The 18,320-nt window shown below is 31.3% G+C and overlaps 1 protein-coding gene across 7 annotated transcripts in view; it reads left to right on the top strand.

Annotated features, from left to right (window-relative positions):
- Positions 1 to 18,320, top strand: part of LOC123260897 (papilin) — an 80,913-nt gene that overhangs the window by 51,750 nt on the left and 10,843 nt on the right. For 6 of the 7 annotated variants that reach the window (XM_044722317.1, XM_044722308.1, XM_044722291.1 and 3 more), the window contains exons 3-17: positions 2,263 to 2,450; positions 5,613 to 5,673; positions 9,517 to 9,599; positions 9,842 to 9,992; positions 10,172 to 10,295; positions 10,450 to 10,530; positions 11,206 to 11,378; positions 11,578 to 11,713; positions 11,807 to 12,150; positions 12,583 to 12,765; positions 12,942 to 13,115; positions 13,212 to 13,400; positions 13,469 to 13,610; positions 13,742 to 17,104; positions 18,070 to 18,246. In XM_044722317.1, the coding sequence (XP_044578252.1) occupies positions 2,263 to 2,450; positions 5,613 to 5,673; positions 9,517 to 9,599; positions 9,842 to 9,992; positions 10,172 to 10,295; positions 10,450 to 10,530; positions 11,206 to 11,378; positions 11,578 to 11,713; positions 11,807 to 12,150; positions 12,583 to 12,765; positions 12,942 to 13,115; positions 13,212 to 13,400; positions 13,469 to 13,610; positions 13,742 to 17,104; positions 18,070 to 18,246 (5,569 nt within the window). The remainder of the gene's footprint in view (positions 1 to 2,262; positions 2,451 to 5,612; positions 5,674 to 9,516; positions 9,600 to 9,841; positions 9,993 to 10,171; positions 10,296 to 10,449; positions 10,531 to 11,205; positions 11,379 to 11,577; positions 11,714 to 11,806; positions 12,151 to 12,582; positions 12,766 to 12,941; positions 13,116 to 13,211; positions 13,401 to 13,468; positions 13,611 to 13,741; positions 17,105 to 18,069; positions 18,247 to 18,320) is intronic. The other variant, XM_044722300.1, reaches the window with a different exon arrangement.

Here is an 18,320-nt window from a genome sequence, read left to right as displayed (position 1 = left end):
TTTTTACAATAATTAATTTTAATTTGTCATTCAAGGCATTTCATAAATATTTTATTTTTTAAGCTAATAATTCATAATTTTTATTCCTGAAAGTTTGTGATGAATCTATCGGATCATCATAAAAAATTCTGCATTGAAAAAAAGATTGACTTGATTCGATAGAAAAAATTTTGAACTAAGAAATTTTTCCTGATTTTATTCAATTCAAAAAATGTTCTTGATTCGAGACAATAAAGCTGTTCAAAATTATTTCTTGGTTCAAAACTTTTTCTCTTCAATCAAATTAATTTTTTTTTTTTAGTGTGGTCTTTCAAATTTTTCGATTAATTCTTAATAAAAAAATTAATAAAGTTCAATGTGATTTATCACATAAGTGATTAATCATGACAAATATAAAATTAATATTCAAAATACGCATAGCATAAAAATACGAATTTAAATGGATTAAAATGATAAATTAACAGACAGTAGTAGTTTATTAACCATCTGATGACTCGTTAGAATAAATTATTATGCGAGTAATTTCTTAATACTAGTAGTGTTGCTCATCACTTGAGATTAATATAAGTACATATTTATGTTTTAATCATTTGATTTATCGCCAAGTGACTATATACAAACAAACGTGGGTTAATAAAAACGACTTAATAAAATATCTCGCTCGAATAAAAAAAAACAAAAAAAATATTTATTTTAAGAAATTGTATAACTACATCATCAGGACATTGAAAATCTAAATTTGTTAAAATTAGGATTATAGTAGATAAAAATATAATAATTACATGTTATTAAGGTGAACTCGTTTGTAAAAGCGAAAAGGCAGATAGCTTAAAAAAAATAACATTCAGCACACATACTTACCTTATACATAAAAGAAAGATCGTTGCCGTGAGCCATTCATACAACTTACTTCCCCTCTAATTACATCTTCCGAGCAAAGTACATCTTATAACACGTGCGCATCAAATAAACCACGTTAGTTGCGTCTACTGAGGGTTATTATCGCATTAGACTTTTAAATAAATATAAAAAATTTTCTTACCTTTCTAATTCGTAAAAAAAGAACTCAATAAAATTATTCAGGCAATAAATATATTTTTTTGTGATAAAGAAGTAAGTATATAGTAGTTTCTCTTCGATAGAGCTTAAATTCAATGCCGTGAGCGTATTACATTTAATTAATAACCCCATTAAATATTTAATGAATACTCGATATTTTAATTTCGAAAATTATTTAATATTAATTTAACAATGTCGAATCGGCAATTAAATTAATGTAACATTTAATTACCATCGTTTAATATTACATATTTGGTATTTTTAAATTGAATTGCAGTTCAAGTATTTTAAAATACATATAGAAATTTATTTACAATTTTTTTTTGTTTTCCACGTAATTATTTTGTGAAAAATTAAAAAATTCAAAATCTTTATTTGTAAAACCAGTTTCAATGTAAATTCTCGAGTTAAAAAACAATTTACATAAGATAATAAAATCTAAAAGTTATTCGTTGACATTTATATAAAAATGGGTCTAGATGATTCTAAAGAATCTATCATATGAATGATAAATATCAAAAAAATAATAATGAAAACTCGACATATTATGTGACTCTCGTACAATAAACGTCAAAGTGTTTAAATTTTTTGCACCTCTTTGATTTCTCAGATTTGAGCTTCGTATCTAAAGTATGGACATTACTCACGACATTCACGTCAAAAACTCTTCGTGCTGGAATCCTAAATGGTGAGAGATGATAAAAAAAAAAGAAGAAAAAAAATATTACAAGCCTACGAATATGCGAATACTGCTATGGACACGTGCCAGAGCAGTCTGGCCCATTGAAATGTTATATATGACATCGTGTGCATGTTCCATAGTCACGACACAGTCGACAGTCAGTTTTAGTTATCATGCTACGCTTAAAAAAAAAATTTAACACCTAAATCCCCTCCGGTTTTATTTTTATTCTTTATCTTTTCTTTAAAAATAATTTCATTCAATTTGCGGCCCTCGAAGAAGTTGGAATTAATTTAAAAATACTATTCGCAGTGTAGAGAAAAAGTTTTAACTATGGTATAGGATTCCTCTTTTGCATTGTATGAAGCCAAAAAAAAATTTTATTCAACTGTATAATTCTCTGTTATTATTATATTATATTATATACTTGCTCCTGTCATATTTTTTTTAATTAAAATTTTTTTAGCGAATATTACTGTTATGTAAATTCTTGTATTTTTACAACTGATTATCTGTTACAGCATCATATAAAATTTCGACATGCAAGGCACAGGAGACAACATGCAGAAGGCTATTTGCCAAGCAGTTTCGTGGCTGAAAATGACGAACCTGAAGAGGGACTTTGGGGACCTTGGTCAGCACCTAGCTCGTGCTCTAGATCTTGTGGTGGCGGTGTAGCTCATCAAACACGACGATGCTTAGACACTGAGTAAGTTTGTTCTGCATATTATACGTATACTACATGCCATTAAATATTTAAACCTTGTATGACTGGTAAATCAGGATAAACATTAAATTCGAGATCGCAGCGGTGCTTTTTTTATATAAAACTCATTTTTAATTATACAAATTTTAAGTATTCATAAAAAAATACTTTCAACCAATATTATATACATTGGTAAAATACGAGTCTCAAAAAAGTGTTGTTATATCTAAGAATTCGTTTTTATTGCTACATACACGGAAAGAAAATTATGGGAACTATTCCTATACCATTATGGGAATGGTTCCCATAATGCTATAGGAATAATTCCTATACTATTATATAAACTATTCCTATATCATTATGGGAACTAATCCTATAATATTATGGGAACTATTCCTATAATATTATAGGAATGGTTCCCATAATGCTATAGGAATAATTCCTATACTATTATAGGAATGGTTTCCATAATTTATGAGAACCATCCCCATAATAGTATTGGAATGGTTCCCACAATATGAAAGTTTAAATCCTACATGGAAAAAAAAAAATTGGGGCTGCCGCATGATACATTCCTGTGGAAGATACATGACTTTTATATGACAGCAACATGATTTTCATATGGCAGGCAACAATAGTTAAAACAACAATAATGATTAAATAATAATCATAATAATAATTTATATTATTAAGTAAAGAAGAATAATTTTGTCTCCTGGATAGTCACACGATGAAATCGATTTTTTAGTGAAATTTAGTGTCATTGCAAAGGACTTGACATGAATTTGTGCCTTTTCAAGGTTTCATATCATTCTCGTCGATAGTTAATTTATGATGATAGTCAATTTATAATAGATATTTAGGTTGCATTCGAAAATGCTCTATCTCTAAACATATAATTGAGAAATGACCTTGTATCTTGTGAACTATTGACATTTTTAAAGATATAAGCTCATATTGATGTTACACTCATCAAGAACTTTCATTTGAGTACCCACATCAAATTTTCATATATTTTATATATTTATATATATTATATATATGTATATATGAAAAATATATCAAAAATGCATGTGGGTACTCAAATGAAAGCTCTTGATGAGTGTAACATCGGGACGAGCTTATATCTTCAAAAATATCAATAGCTTACCAGACACAAGGTCATTTCTTCATTATGTATCTAGACACAGAGCATTTTAGAATGCAGCCTAAATTCTTATTATAATAAATTGACTATTGGTGAGAATGATATGGAACCTTGAAAAGGCACAACTCCAAGCAAAAACCCATTTTATCACATAAATACACTGGCCACAAAATTTTCCTTATTCTCTCAATAATATAGATTATTATTATTATGATTATTATTATTATTATTCAATTATTATTGTTGTTTTACCTTTTATTGCCTACAACATGAAAATCATGTGGCTGCCCAATTTTTTTTTTTCCGTGTATATATTATAGGAAATTTTTCGAACTCACTCCGCACGAAGATTTAATCTTTATTTTATTTTAAGAATGATTCCCATAATGGTATAGGAATGATTTCAATAATATTCTAGGAATCCCTCCTATACAATTATGGGAATAGTTCCCATAATGATATAGGAACCATTACTATATCATTATAGGAACATTTCCTATAATATTATGGGAATGGTTCCTATAATTGTATAGGAATTATTCCTATAATTATAGAAACCATTTCTATACCATTATGGGAACCATTCCTATCATTATGAGAAATTGTCCTATAATTCTGGGAAAATTTCCTATAATTATGGGAACAGTTCCCATAATTCATGGGAACAGTTCCTATAATTGCCTGGGAACTGTTCCCATAAAATTATGGGAATAGTTTCCATATTTTTCTTTCCGTGTAGAAAATGTGTTTGCTTATCGAAATTATTCAACAATTTTCCTCAAATATTTTACGCCCGAAAAAGCGAACTGTTAAGTATGTTTAAAGATCAAAATATAAGGTTACTCAAGTAAATTAATGTTGAATCATCTCTATCGTTCACGCACTGCAGTAATGTCATAATAATTTTATCTAAATTTAAAGATATTTTACTAACTTATTATTTTCTATGTAATTATTAAATGCAAAAAACAAACAATGAGTCATACACAAAAAGTTAGTCATACATTTTGATTATTTTGGAATAAATGAAATTCATCATATTTTTACTATCAGAAATGTTCCTTTTTTAAATTGTAAAAAAAATTTTAGTTATATATTAATACATAAAATTTAACTATCGACATTTAAGCAGAAATTTATTTTTAGTAAACGTTAATTGCTGCATGTACTTATAGGATACAAATCTAAAGGTCAAATAAGTTCAGTAGGTCGACATTTATTGTTATGAATTGAAAAAATCGAATATTATCTATTTAAATGGGGTAATTATTTCACTATAAATTAGACGTACGAAATTGATTGTGTTAGTTGTCAAAGAGGTTAAAAAATTAATTAATATCTTCATCAACTTTATTTGCAATAAATATTTAGAAGAAGTAATTAAAAATTCATGACGTGAAATTGAAAAAAAAGTTTGTTTTATATTATAAAAAGCTTTAATTAATAGTTCTGGGTATTATATAGTTATCCATAGAATTTTCGAAACAAAGAGAGCATGGAAAAAAATATATTAGTCGCGAACAAGGTAAAAAGAATCGTCGTCTCTATTCGTGCGTTTGGCTGAAATATAATTCACTGGAAACCGGTTTTGTCGGTAACCTAAATTTAATAGTATAGCGACCTCCCCGCGATATTCTCGCGTAAGAGTTGAATTATTTGGAAGCAGAAAGCCAGAGATTCAAATAAGAGGAAAAAGAATTAAAGAGAAAATTCAATGAAAAACTAAAAGATATTCTTTATTAGTCATTTTTCAGCTTAAATTTTTGGCTCATTTTCCCACTTTATTTCTTTCCATTCATTTCTTGCATTCGTTCGCAAATATGAATCCCCTTTCTCTCTTTCTCCTTTTTTCTTTAAGAAAAAAGCAGGTTACAGGGTGAGGGTGAGTTATCCGCGATATTGAACCCAGTGATCTGTGAAACCCGATTAGAAATTTTACTATTTACTTTTCTATATCCAAGTGCTCCATAAAAATTTATATTTCCTATTTTTACTATTATGTTTTATGTATCTTACAGCAACAATGGATACGACAGATGCACTGGAGCTAAAAAGAGATTCTTCTCATGTAATATTCAAGTAAGTCAATACCTTTGTTAATTTTATGTTTTTTTATGATAATAACACATTCAATTTTCATATAAAATTTATGAATATTTAACAATTTATTTAGTAATATAAACCATGTAACAACAAATATTCATTAAAGGGTTATTCTGATTTAGAAGCATAAATTTTAGGTGTTTTTTTAAGAGAAGGCTCATACTGATTTAATTTAAATCAGTTCAGTAATACTTGAGATATTATGTCCACATAAAATAGTAACTATATCTCTGAAAATATTTGTAATTCCAAAAAATCCTTGTTAGGATATACTCTCAAAAGTTTAAACTAAAAATAAACAAAAAAATCAATTTTTTAGATTTTAAGATTAAAATAGTCTTTCGACAATTAATAAACTTTTTTGATAGTGGACTTCAAAAAAAAACTAATAATTTTAATTAAAACTTTATCAACATTTTACATTATATTAAGATGATTGATAAGAAAACAATGCTCCATAGAAACTAGAAAATAGACTTAATTATATATTGTTTAATATAAATTATCCCTTAGAGTAAAACAAAATAAAAAAATTAGCATAAAGTTAAAAAGGGAGTGGATTGAAAATACACCAAGTGAATAAACAGCATTAATCTTTTCATTTACAAGTTTGAGTTTATAAAAATATATATACATTTTTATGATATAAATGAAATGTACTTAAAGTTAAATTTGTGTAATATATATATTATATAGTAAATGAAATAAACTTGGACACGTAAAGAATATAGGAGCGAAGACGAGAGTCTTACTTCTATTCTGTCGTTGGGTTGAGACTTTTCCTTGAATTAATTAGTCGCCATCTCGTTGATAAAGAATCCAAGTTAACTTAAGAGTTTCTACTATACTCTTCCATTTGCACAGTTTGTACTCTCTTATATACCACGTGGCTTTCTTTCTTTTATCTCTGTTATTCTCGTGACTTGAGATCCAATGATAACCTCGGGCGATTAGTATCATCTTTCTATACACACCGTCTAACTACCAATTACAACACACTCAAATGATATCCAGAGACGGAAAAATTAATTTCTCTTTTTGCTGCTGTTTTCCCCGAGAAACTATTTTATGTATTTTATTTCAGCATACAAATTTTTCTATGTTAATACTGTGAAAAAAATAAAATAATAATGTTGTATCATGAAATTGATACTAATTAGTAGAATGGTAAAAGAAGAATTTTGTCTAGATGTTTATTTTTTTTTGTTACTGTCAAGAGTCATAAATGTCTTTTTTATCTTGATGAAATTTATCGGCAAAATAAAAGAATATAAGTGACAACCTTATACACAATAAATCTTATGATTTAAGTCAACTTTAATAAATGTCAGCTTCGGAAGCTATTAGACCAATTCCGTTGTTAAATTTAAAACCTCGTGAATTTCAGAATATTGTTAGTTTTTATTCTAGCTATCAGTTTTAATATTGCTGAAATTATCTTGATACAAAACAAACAATTACATCATTTTATTTTACACAGAGATAAATTCTTATTTTTATTAATTGAATAAGTAAAAAATCAATTTTTAACTCATGAATCTTAATTAATAAATGATGATCTACTAATAATTTTAAACAATTCATAAAATTCTTTTGAAATACAATTAAAAATTTTATGTAGTAGAGTTAATTTAAATATGATTATTAAATAAAAAATACTTTTTTCTAATTAAAATTTGTTCTCTACTTTTTAAAAACCAAAAGCTAGTTATCAACTGCGTCGTGAATTAAAAAAGTTATTAAAGTAAAGTAATTAAAAATTTTTTTTAAATTTTAAAACCTCCACAGGGAGCACATAAGCTCAGATCACAAGACAAAATCAGAAACTTTCGAAATATATATTTATGTGCTTCTAAATAAATAGCATACGTAACTCTCAGCTCACATGATTCATATTTTAAAGCTTACCTTTATCTCCCACAAGAAAGTATGCATCTGAGAAAATGTCTCTGTTACATTGGCACGTCACACTCCGGCCTAACAGATATACACAGACGGATAAAAGTATAAAAATCCCAGCCCATATGTGACATTAACGCCATTTCTATGTCATTTTCCTTCCATAAATCTTCAATGTATACCACGTGTTGTCCATTTCCCACAGGGTCTCTTCTTTTCCATTTTACACGAATTACATTTTATATATATATTTCTTCCTTCTTACGAGAGGTCCCCAGTCAATTTATCGACGTTACTCGACTATAAAATATTTCTTTTTTTTTTTGTTTTATCATTTATCCCAACCTAATCTCATAATAAATAAGTTTAAATCTAAAACGATCTATTATATATTCTTCATAACTTGATACAATTTTACGATACCACGTAACTTCCCTTGAGAGTTAAAGACACTACTGCAAGCTGTTTATATTTTTTCCCTACAATTTTTTTTAACAAGTAAAAAGTTACAAAATGACTATTAGTAATAATAATTTACTGTGCTGTACAAATATATTTTTATAAAAAATAATAATAAAATAAAATATTTTGGTAAATATTTGGGTCTAATTTTTGTCATATGAGATGGGATAAGCATATCAAAAAAGTTATAAGAAAAACCAGATATTTCATGTTTATTTTCTACAAGCTAAAAAATGTAATGAATAAAAAAGTCTTAAAATTGATTTACTACGCATTGTTTGAAAGTATTGTAACGTATGGTATTATTGCTTGGGGAGGGGGGGGGGGGGTAGTTATGAAAATGTAATGAAAGTGCTAATGAATATTCAAAATAAATTAATCCGATTTTTACATGATAAAGATGATAAAACGCCGGTATTGGGAATTAAAAATAAGTTTATACCAGAGTCATTATGTTATCATTATTCTTTTTGTAAAGAAGAATAATTATAAGGGTAAAGCTAGAGCCAAACCCTTGCAATGACCAAAGATTAATAAAAATATTTCGTATAAAAACTCTAAATATATAGCAATTAAGTATTTTAATAAACTACCACAGACATTAAAGTCTTTAAATATAAAAAATAAACTTAATAAAAAATAAAAAGGCCATTCGGCAGCCGAAATGGAAGTAGATTTCATGGTGAATAATAAAAATACTACTAGGGTTGCATACGAAAAAAAAAAATAAATTTCTATTTGATTAAACAACAAAGACGTCAAAACGAATGCAAAAGTAAAATTTCATTAAATCTGTCTGAGAAAGCAGGTGATTTTTGGCCTAGACTGATAATGAGGTATAAAAATTAAAGCTTATTTAATAAGCTTTCAGATGCCATTTATAGAATTTTGATAAGATATCGCGTTCAATTGTAATTGCACGAAAATACGGTGAAAGTGAAAATTTTTGCGATTTTTGAAAATTTTTGAATTGCCATTATTCCTAAACTATTTAATTTGGAGAAATAAATAAGTACAAAAATTGCAGCTTATTAAATAAGCTTTCAAATGCAATTTACAGAAATCTGATAGGATGTCGCGTTCCATTGTTATTGCACGGAAATAAGGTAAAAGTGAAAATTTTTTGCGATTTTTGAAAATTTTTGAATTGCTCTCATTTCTAAACTAATCGACAGATTTGGCTTATCTCACATATCACATATTGGCCCAAAATATCATATAAACATTATAGAGGTCATAACTTGAGGGAAATTGAAAAAAAAAATTTTTACCTCATTTTTGAGGGTGGCCGTCGTGCCCCAGGGGGGCCTTTGTGCCCCAGGTTCCCCTATATAGTATTTTTGTATCCTGGTAAATAAATAAATAAATAAAAAATAAATAAAATAGAAATTAAAATATAAGTTAGAGCAATAAAGTATGGAAGTTATTTAAACAACTTTATTATTTATTAAATTGTAGCCATGTCCAGGTGATTCTGGGGACTTTCGTGCCGAGCAATGCGCCGAGTTCAACTCCGTACCATACGAGGATGTGTTTTATGAGTGAGTATTATAACTTTCCAACAGTAGCCATTCATATCGGTGCACACAAATCCGGTAAAGCAAATCCTGCATTCTGTATACTCTTTTTTATACACATGTATTCGTATAAATAAAATACAAAATTGCATATAGGATTTTGCGGAAAAGATTTGAGACAAAATAAGGAAATGTTTTCCTATACATTCCCATTAAATACATAGACAAACACTACAGGGATAAAAAATAAAATAATTTAATTTCAGCTGGGTCCCATACACCGGAGCGCCAAACAAATGTGAGCTTAACTGCATGCCAAAAGGCGAACGTTTCTTCTACAGACACAAGCTTGCAGTGGTTGACGGTACGCCGTGTGAAGTTGAAAAAAACGACGTTTGTGTTGAAGGGAAATGCATGGTAATCAATAATTACTCACTGGATTTTGTTTTAATTAATCCTTACTACTTTTTTTAAGACTCTATTGAAAGTCGAAAATAAACGAGTATGGTGTTGAAAAACGCGGAGTAGAATATCGACAATTTCGTCAGCCGTTAAATGAACTAAATTAAATATCGACTTTCTGTTGGATATTTCAGCCAATGGGATGTGACATGATGCTGGGCAGCGATGCTCGAGAAGACGCTTGCAGAGAATGCGGCGGTGATGGCTCTGATTGCAACACCGTCAGCGGCTTCTTCGACACCGATGACGTCCAAGTTGGTTAGTCAATCCTCGAATTAACCCCCATGACCTTTTGCGCTCTTCCGGAGTCTAACTACTTGTTCAATTTCGTTATTTATTCACTCTCCTTTTGCTTTTATTTAGTTTTTTCCTTATCGCAATAAATAGCTAATATAATTAACGTCTATTTCAGGATATATTGATATTTTACTTATACCCGAAGGCGCTACTAATATTGCTATCAAGGAAATTGCACCTTCCAATAATTATCTAGGTAAGATTAGCATTAAGTGTTATTTATGCTATTTTAGTCATAAATCCAAGTTTTTTTTTGTTAATCGTGTAGACATTAAATAAGAACTAATTATTTATTGATTAGTTTCATCAGAATAAAAAGATTAAAGTATGATATAAAAACTCATGATTGATGATCATTTTAAATCAACAGAAAATAATAAACTCCAACGAAATTTCAATAAAGCTTATATATGTTTCTATTAAATAGCCCACGGTTTCAATAATTAACAAATAATTTTAAATTGAAATTAACAGCGGATTAATTTAGAGTGTAAATTTATATCTAAAATGCCTTTGTAATTTACTATATTATTAATATCAACAGATTTCTATTATGAATAGTTAAATACATCAAAGTATACCAGTTTTAATATAAAAGCATACCTTAAATGCAGTCAAAGCTTGTATTTAATATACATATTTAATTAAGCTTTACAAAGTTTTAGTAATTAATAAAACAATGTAATTTAAACATTCATCTACATTAACAGCACTTTGTACTATTCATTAATTTAAAAAATTAAAAAAATTTCATCAGTCGAAGATTAATAATTTCAATTAAATTAATTTTATATTTTTAATCATATCGAAATTTCACAAAAATTAATTAAACTTGGACTGTAAATGATTAATCAGTGAATTATACTTTCAGCCATCCGTAATACATCTGGACATTATTATCTAAACGGCAATTGGAAAATAGACTTCCCCAGAAGTCTTAAATTTGCCAATACGATATTTCATTACGCAAGAGACCCGCAAGGTTTCTCAGCGCCGGACACAATCACAGCCTTGGGACCAACTAGTGAAGCGATTTATGTCGTCGTAAGTACAAATTATATTTATATAGATGTACATATTTATCTTTAGAGTACATAAATCCGTTTGTGTAAGATATACACTTAATAAATATTTACACAGATGTATTTATATATTTTAAAATATATCTATTTTATAATTAAGATGTCAATAAATATTTCATTGAAATATGGACCTTTTAAATTATTGCTTTTCACTTACTCAGTTGCTCTATCAAGATCGAAACGTTGGGGTTGAATATAAATACAGTATTCCTAAAAAATTCTCTCCGCAAGCTGATCCTGACAGTTACACGTGGACTGCGGGTGAATTTTCCGAATGTAGTGCGACATGTGGTGGAGGTAAAATATTTTATTTTTTATTTTTTTTTATTATTTATTTATATAAAAACGGATATTGCATTTAAAAATGTAAATATAAATAAAAACTAACAGGGTATAAATCAAGACGAGTTAATTGTGTAAGACGGCGCAATAATGAGCCAGTTGACGAGAATTTGTGCGACCCACAATTAGAGCCCGATGACACCCAGTCTTGCGGCGATGAGGCATGTCCACCCGAATGGGTGGAAAGCAAATGGACGCCTTGTAGTAAACAATGCGGCGAAGGTGGTGAACGTACAAGAGAAATCAAGTGTGAGCAGATCATCGTTGGTGGTATACCGAGCATCGTTGACGACTCGATGTGCATTGAGAAACTTGGACCGAAGAAAGAGACCACCCAGGAATGCAATCGCAATGTTACATGTCCTACGTTTCATTTAGGACCTTGGAAACCAGTAAATACTTTACTGTTTTATTTTTTAATTATTTAATACTTTAATCAGATAATACTTACTCCGATCCGTGACCTTCTCTTAACTATCCTACCGTGTATATAATTAAATTGCAATCCAAAAATAAATATATCGCCTGAATAAGCTAAACGATTAAAGAAAAATTAATAATATTTTACTAACTAATAAAAATTTTTTTTACACGTTGAAATTTAAATTTAAACACTCTAGTCAATATAATTATTGAGTTTCCAGATATTTATTCGACGTAAAAGCTTTTTTAATTACACGTTTAACGATCTAGCTTAATGAATATCGTAACCTTTTATTATATTTAGCTAAACTCGACGTTGTTTTTTTTTTTTTTTTTTTATTTTATCCTCCCCCAAATATTTGCTACTCATTTAATTAATCAAATATTTCATTAATTAACAGTGTGATCATTTGTGTGGAGAAGGAAAACAAACAAGAAAAGTAACTTGTTACAAAAAAAATGACGAAGGTAAAATAGAAGTATTAGATGATTCAGCATGTGAGGGCGAAGTCCCCGAAAAAGAAAAACCATGTGAATTAAGACCTTGCGCTGGGCTTGATTGGGTCGTCTCTGAATGGAGTGGAGTAAGTTTTTTTTTCATTTTTTTTTTTATTTATTTATACATCTACAATATTATATTATATTGCGTTCAATAGTAATTCCATTTTTCTTATTTTTATCGCTATCCTTATTTTGTTTAATTACATTTTATGAGGGTGTACCGAAAAACAAGCGATGATAATAATGAATGTATTTTAAGTGTGAAGATAAATGCGGACTCACTCAAGAAACAAGAACTGCTCATTGTGCCACTCAAGACGGTACTATTTATCCTGATGACAAGTGTGAGCCGGATAAAAAACCAGAGTTAACACGCGACTGTGAGAACACCAAAGGTTGTGAATATCAATGGTATACAACACAGTGGAGTGAGGTAAATAAATTAAGTACCTAATTAAAATAAAGATAAATAAATTTGGATGTGTATACAAGTGGGTACATAGTTTTAATTTTTAAATTTATCTTTTAGTGCTCGGCTAAATGCGGTAAAGGTGTACAAACTCGTAAAGTTTTTTGCGCAACATTTGAAAACGATGTTACATTGAAAAAAGTTGAAGACGAAAAATGCAAACCTGAAAAACGTTATAATGATACGAAAGAATGTACATCAGAAATTGTTGAATGCAAAGGCGAATGGTTTGCTGGTCCATGGAGTAAAGTTAGTATATTATTAATTATTATTTTTATTATTAATGATAAATATTGTTATTATTCTTTTTATTTAAGTGTTCTAAACCATGTGGAGGTGGTGATATGACACGAAAAGTGATATGCTTGAAAGACGGTATGATTACTTCACCAGCTAATTGCGATGAAGACTCTATAATGTTTTCTTCTGAAGAATGCAATAAACATCCTTGTGGTAAAGGTAAATATAGCAATTATCTCTAATAACTCTATCATGTAGTAATAGTAAATTGATATGTCACTTGTGATCCATTAATCTCAATAAATTAATTGAAAAAGACTAACGATTATAAAATGAATTATTGATTGTAGATGAAGTAATTCCCGTAGAGCCAGGAAAAGATGACATTCCGACCAATGAAGATGATGATGATGACGATGAATGTGAAGTATATGAGGATGAAGACTTTGTAACGCTAGCCTCGAGCTTAAAAACAGATGAAGGCGAAACCGGAGAGACAGAACTATCAAGTTCTATATCGCCTTTCGAGTCAACTGGTTTTAGTATGTCAACATTAGAAGATACAATGATGAGCGATGGGATGTATAGCCGTGGAGATATGACACCAACAGATTTTGAAAGTGGTTACACCAGCGGTGACGGAAGTGGTGACGATGAATTCACGCTATTTACTAATGTTTACACAGACACCTCGTCAAATAGGGACTTTTCAACAATAGAGGGAAGTGGAGCAACCACAGACGAGGATACCACAGATATGGAAACTGATTTAACCACAGGAGTTTCAGTTAGTGAAGAATTGGAAGAAACTTCGGGCTCTACCGATATTTCTGATGTTACTGAAGCATCGATGTCAACTGACTCAACAAGTTCGAATATCGCTAGTAGTACAGATAAATCTGCGACCGAATCTTCTGGCTCTACCGATGGGTCAAGTACGGAATCTTTGGGATCATCAGAAGCATCTGATGTTACAGAAGGATCTACTGAGGCATCTGGTGCCACGGAAGAATCTTCAGAGTCTAGTTCTAGCAGTACAGAATCCTCTGGTAGTACAGAAGCATCTGCTTCGTCAAAGTCAACGATATTTGAAAGCACATCTGAATCCTCGTCAGAAGCATCTACTGTAGATGTATCAGATATGTCTACAGAATCATCTGATTTTACTACGACAGAGTCTGGTTCATCCACAGTGGATTCTTCAACTTCATCAGACTCAAGCGCAAGTACTGAGTCAGATATGACGACAATGTCATCAGAAACAGAATCAACTGAGTCATCACAGTCGACTGAATCTCAACCGACAGAAACAACTGAACCGACGGAAACAACTGAGCCAACGGAAACAACTTCTTCTGAAGAAACACCAACAACTTCTTCCGAAGAAACACCAACAACTTCTTCCGAAGAAACACCAACAACTTCTTCCGAAGAAACACCAACAACTTCTTCCGAAGAAACACCAACAACTTCTTCTGAAGAAACACAAACAACTTCTTCTACAGACGCATCTGTAACTGAAACAACGGTATCTTCAACTGATACATCTGACGTCAGTGAAACGTCACAGAGTTCTTCAGGATCTGAGACTACGTCAGAATTGCCATTCACTATTCTGCCTGTTGACGGAGAGAGCGATTCTGAAGGCCTGCGTAAAGACCTTGAGTCATCTTCAGAATCTTCAAAATCGACAGATGATACAACTGGTGTTTCCGAAAGCTCATCTGAAGTTAGTACGACTGAAGTCTCTGGTTTTACTGACTTATCTACGACGGAATCATCAACAAAGTCTTCTGAAATGACAGAATCTGGCAGCACTGATCAGTCAACATCAGGTTCTAGTGATACTACTGAGTCTGGAATGACAACTGAATCTGGAGGTACTACTGAATCAGGAGCTACAACCGAATCAGGAGCATCAACTGAATCTAGCGGTTCTACAGAATCAGGAGCTACAACTGAATCTGGTGGAATTACAGAATCAGGAGCGTCAACTGAATCTGGTGGTACTACAGAGTCAGGAGCTACAACTGAATCAGGAGCTACAACTGAATCAGGAGCTACTACTGAATCAGAATCATCTACAGAATTAACTGGCAGTACTGAATCAGTTGGCTCTACTGAGACTGAAACAGAAGCGTCGACAGTTTCTGGTGAAACAACAGAATCCGGAGCTACTACTGAGAGCAGTATGACAGAAGAAAGCACTGTGTCCGGCACAACATCAACTGATGAAGAAGAAACTGACATGACTGGAAAATCAGACATATTGGACTTGTTTACAACGATAAGTCCAGTAGACGCAGCGATATCCAAAGAGCACAAACTCAGAAAATGTAAAGTTAAGAGGAAGAAGAAGAAGTCCTGCAGAACTTCTGAGTTCAACTGCTGCTATGACGGAATTACGCCGGCTCAAGGACCGTTTGGAAAAGGCTGCCCAACTCCACAAACTTGTGCTGAGACCACTTTCGGTTGTTGTCCGGACGGGGTGTCAGTTGCCGCTGGGCCAAAGAACGAAGACTGTCCATCAATGCATTGCAATGAAAGTCTATTTGGATGCTGTCAAGACGGTGTCACTCCCGCTGAAGGCAACGATTTCGAAGGCTGCAAAAAGCCGTGCAATCAGACCGAATTTGGATGCTGTCCGGATAATGAAACTCCAGCGGATGGTAAAAATAATTTGGGATGTTGCAATTCTACTGAATTTGGCTGTTGTCCTGATAGGATCAAACCTGCGACCGGACCGAATGAAAAAGGCTGTGAAGAAACAACAGAAGAAACTAGAGAGTTTGAAAGTACAACACCCTTCGAAGGAGACTGTGCCAATGCCGCGCACGGATGTTGTCCTGATGGAAAAACTTCAGCGACTGGAGCTAACTTTGAAGGCTGCGGAGTTATCAATACTGAAAATTGTACTGCTTCTTACTTTGGATGCTGCGCAGACGGTGTCACTCCAGCACTGGGTGAACGAGGTGAAGGATGTCACTCGGCTTGCGAGTCGTCAACTCACGGCTGCTGTCCAGATCGTCTTACTCCAGCTCACGGACCTGGTGGTGAAGGATGTTGCTTAACGTCTCCTTACGGATGCTGTCCTGACAACATTCTTCCAGCCAGAGGACCAGACTTTTATGGATGTGGGTGTGAGTACTCTCGGTTCCGCTGCTGTCCTGACAATGTCACCGCAGCCCGTGGACACAACAACGAAGGATGTGGGTGCCAATACACACCCCACGGATGTTGTCCCAATAAATTCACTCCCGCAACTGGACCTAACTTTGAAGGATGTCCATGCTACACTTATCAATTCGGTTGCTGTCCGGATGGGGTTACTATCGCGAAAGGGCCTCGAGGCCATGGATGCGGCTGCGAAAGCACTGAGTTCGGCTGCTGCTCAGACGACCGGACTCCGGCCAAAGGACCGAACTTCGCAGGATGCACTTGTGATGCGTCCAAGTATGGTTGCTGCTCAGATGGAGTCGAAGAAGCACAAGGAGAAAACTTTGAAGGCTGTCGCACTGTGCCGGTTGTTCCTGGAGCTGCTTGTTCTCTTTCCAAAGATCGTGGTTCCTGTCGCGACTTTAGTGTCAAATGGTTCTTTGACACTGAGTATGGTGGATGTTCACGCTTCTGGTATGGTGGCTGTGAGGGTAATGACAATCGTTTCAAAACGCAAGAGGATTGTAAAAATACTTGTGTATCTCCTGCAGGACGAGGTGAATTATTTGGTTTTTTTTTTAATAATTAAAGAGTTGTATTTTTGTCATTGAGCCAAAAAACATTTTTGAAAATTTCTTTTAGCGGAATTTATAAATAAGTGATTTTTATTTTATATTATTTATTTATTAATAAATTTTTGGAACTGAAATCTAAATTCTCTAAGAGCTTTAAAATACGAAATAATGAAAGAAAAATAGCAAAAAATGAAAGAGAACACGGAAAAAAAAATTAACTTTAATCAAGTAAATAATTTTGAAGAATTTCATCTTCTTGTCTTGAGTAGAAAAATTGTTAAACTAAGAAATTTTTTTTGGTTTAAGTAAATTATCTTTAATTCAAGAATTTTTGGTCTTGATTCAAGACAATGAAACTCTTTAAAATTATTTTATTGGTTCAAGAATTTTTCTCTTGATTTAAGTTAATTTTTTTTTTTTTCATTGAAGTACCGGTTTTGACTACTTTAAATTTGAGTTAATTTGTAGAAAATTCAAATAATAGAATATATTTTTATAAAACTTTGAAACTTTGACATTCATACGAACCACATTTATGATATTATTATGTTTATAAATTTACACAATAATTTGAACATCAATTCAGACAAGCTGCGAAAAAAGGTACATTGGCTACAAATGGTACTTTCATCCTATTTAAATCTATAAATCTACAATGTAGCTGTTGCAAGTCTCTCTTCTCTCTCTATTAAAAAAAAAAAAAAAAAAAAAAACGTAACATAATAATTTTACATATCTCATTAGTAAATCAATAAATTTTATCATATCTAAGGAAATTTTTTAAAATAGCATTATTTACGACGTGAAATTTTAGGGAAAAAGTTAAATAAAATTTTCGATAAGAAAATTTTATAAAATATACTTTTTTGAGCTTTGTGACTAGATATATCTCCCTAACAAAAATAATATAACATTTTTAACATTATTTTTTATTTTGCAACAAATAGATGTTTGTTACTTACCCAAAAGTACTGGCCCATGTGAAGGGTACTATCCGATGTGGTATTACGACAGTGAAAGAAAACAATGTGGACAATTTATTTATGGCGGGTGTCTTGGTAATAATAATAAATTCAAAACTCACGAAGAATGTGAACAACTTTGCGTAGTTCGAGATGACAGTGGTAAATTATATAAATTTATCCTTAATAATTGGAAATATTACCTTAAAACTATTAGCAATTCACGCCATAATTAT

Source organism: Cotesia glomerata, linkage group LG1, assembly GCF_020080835.1.
Source record: "Cotesia glomerata isolate CgM1 linkage group LG1, MPM_Cglom_v2.3, whole genome shotgun sequence".
Classification (NCBI taxonomy): Eukaryota; Metazoa; Arthropoda; class Insecta; order Hymenoptera; family Braconidae; genus Cotesia; species Cotesia glomerata.
The sequence above is the reverse complement of the archived record's forward strand: the minus strand, read 5'-3'. Positions and strand labels throughout refer to the sequence as shown.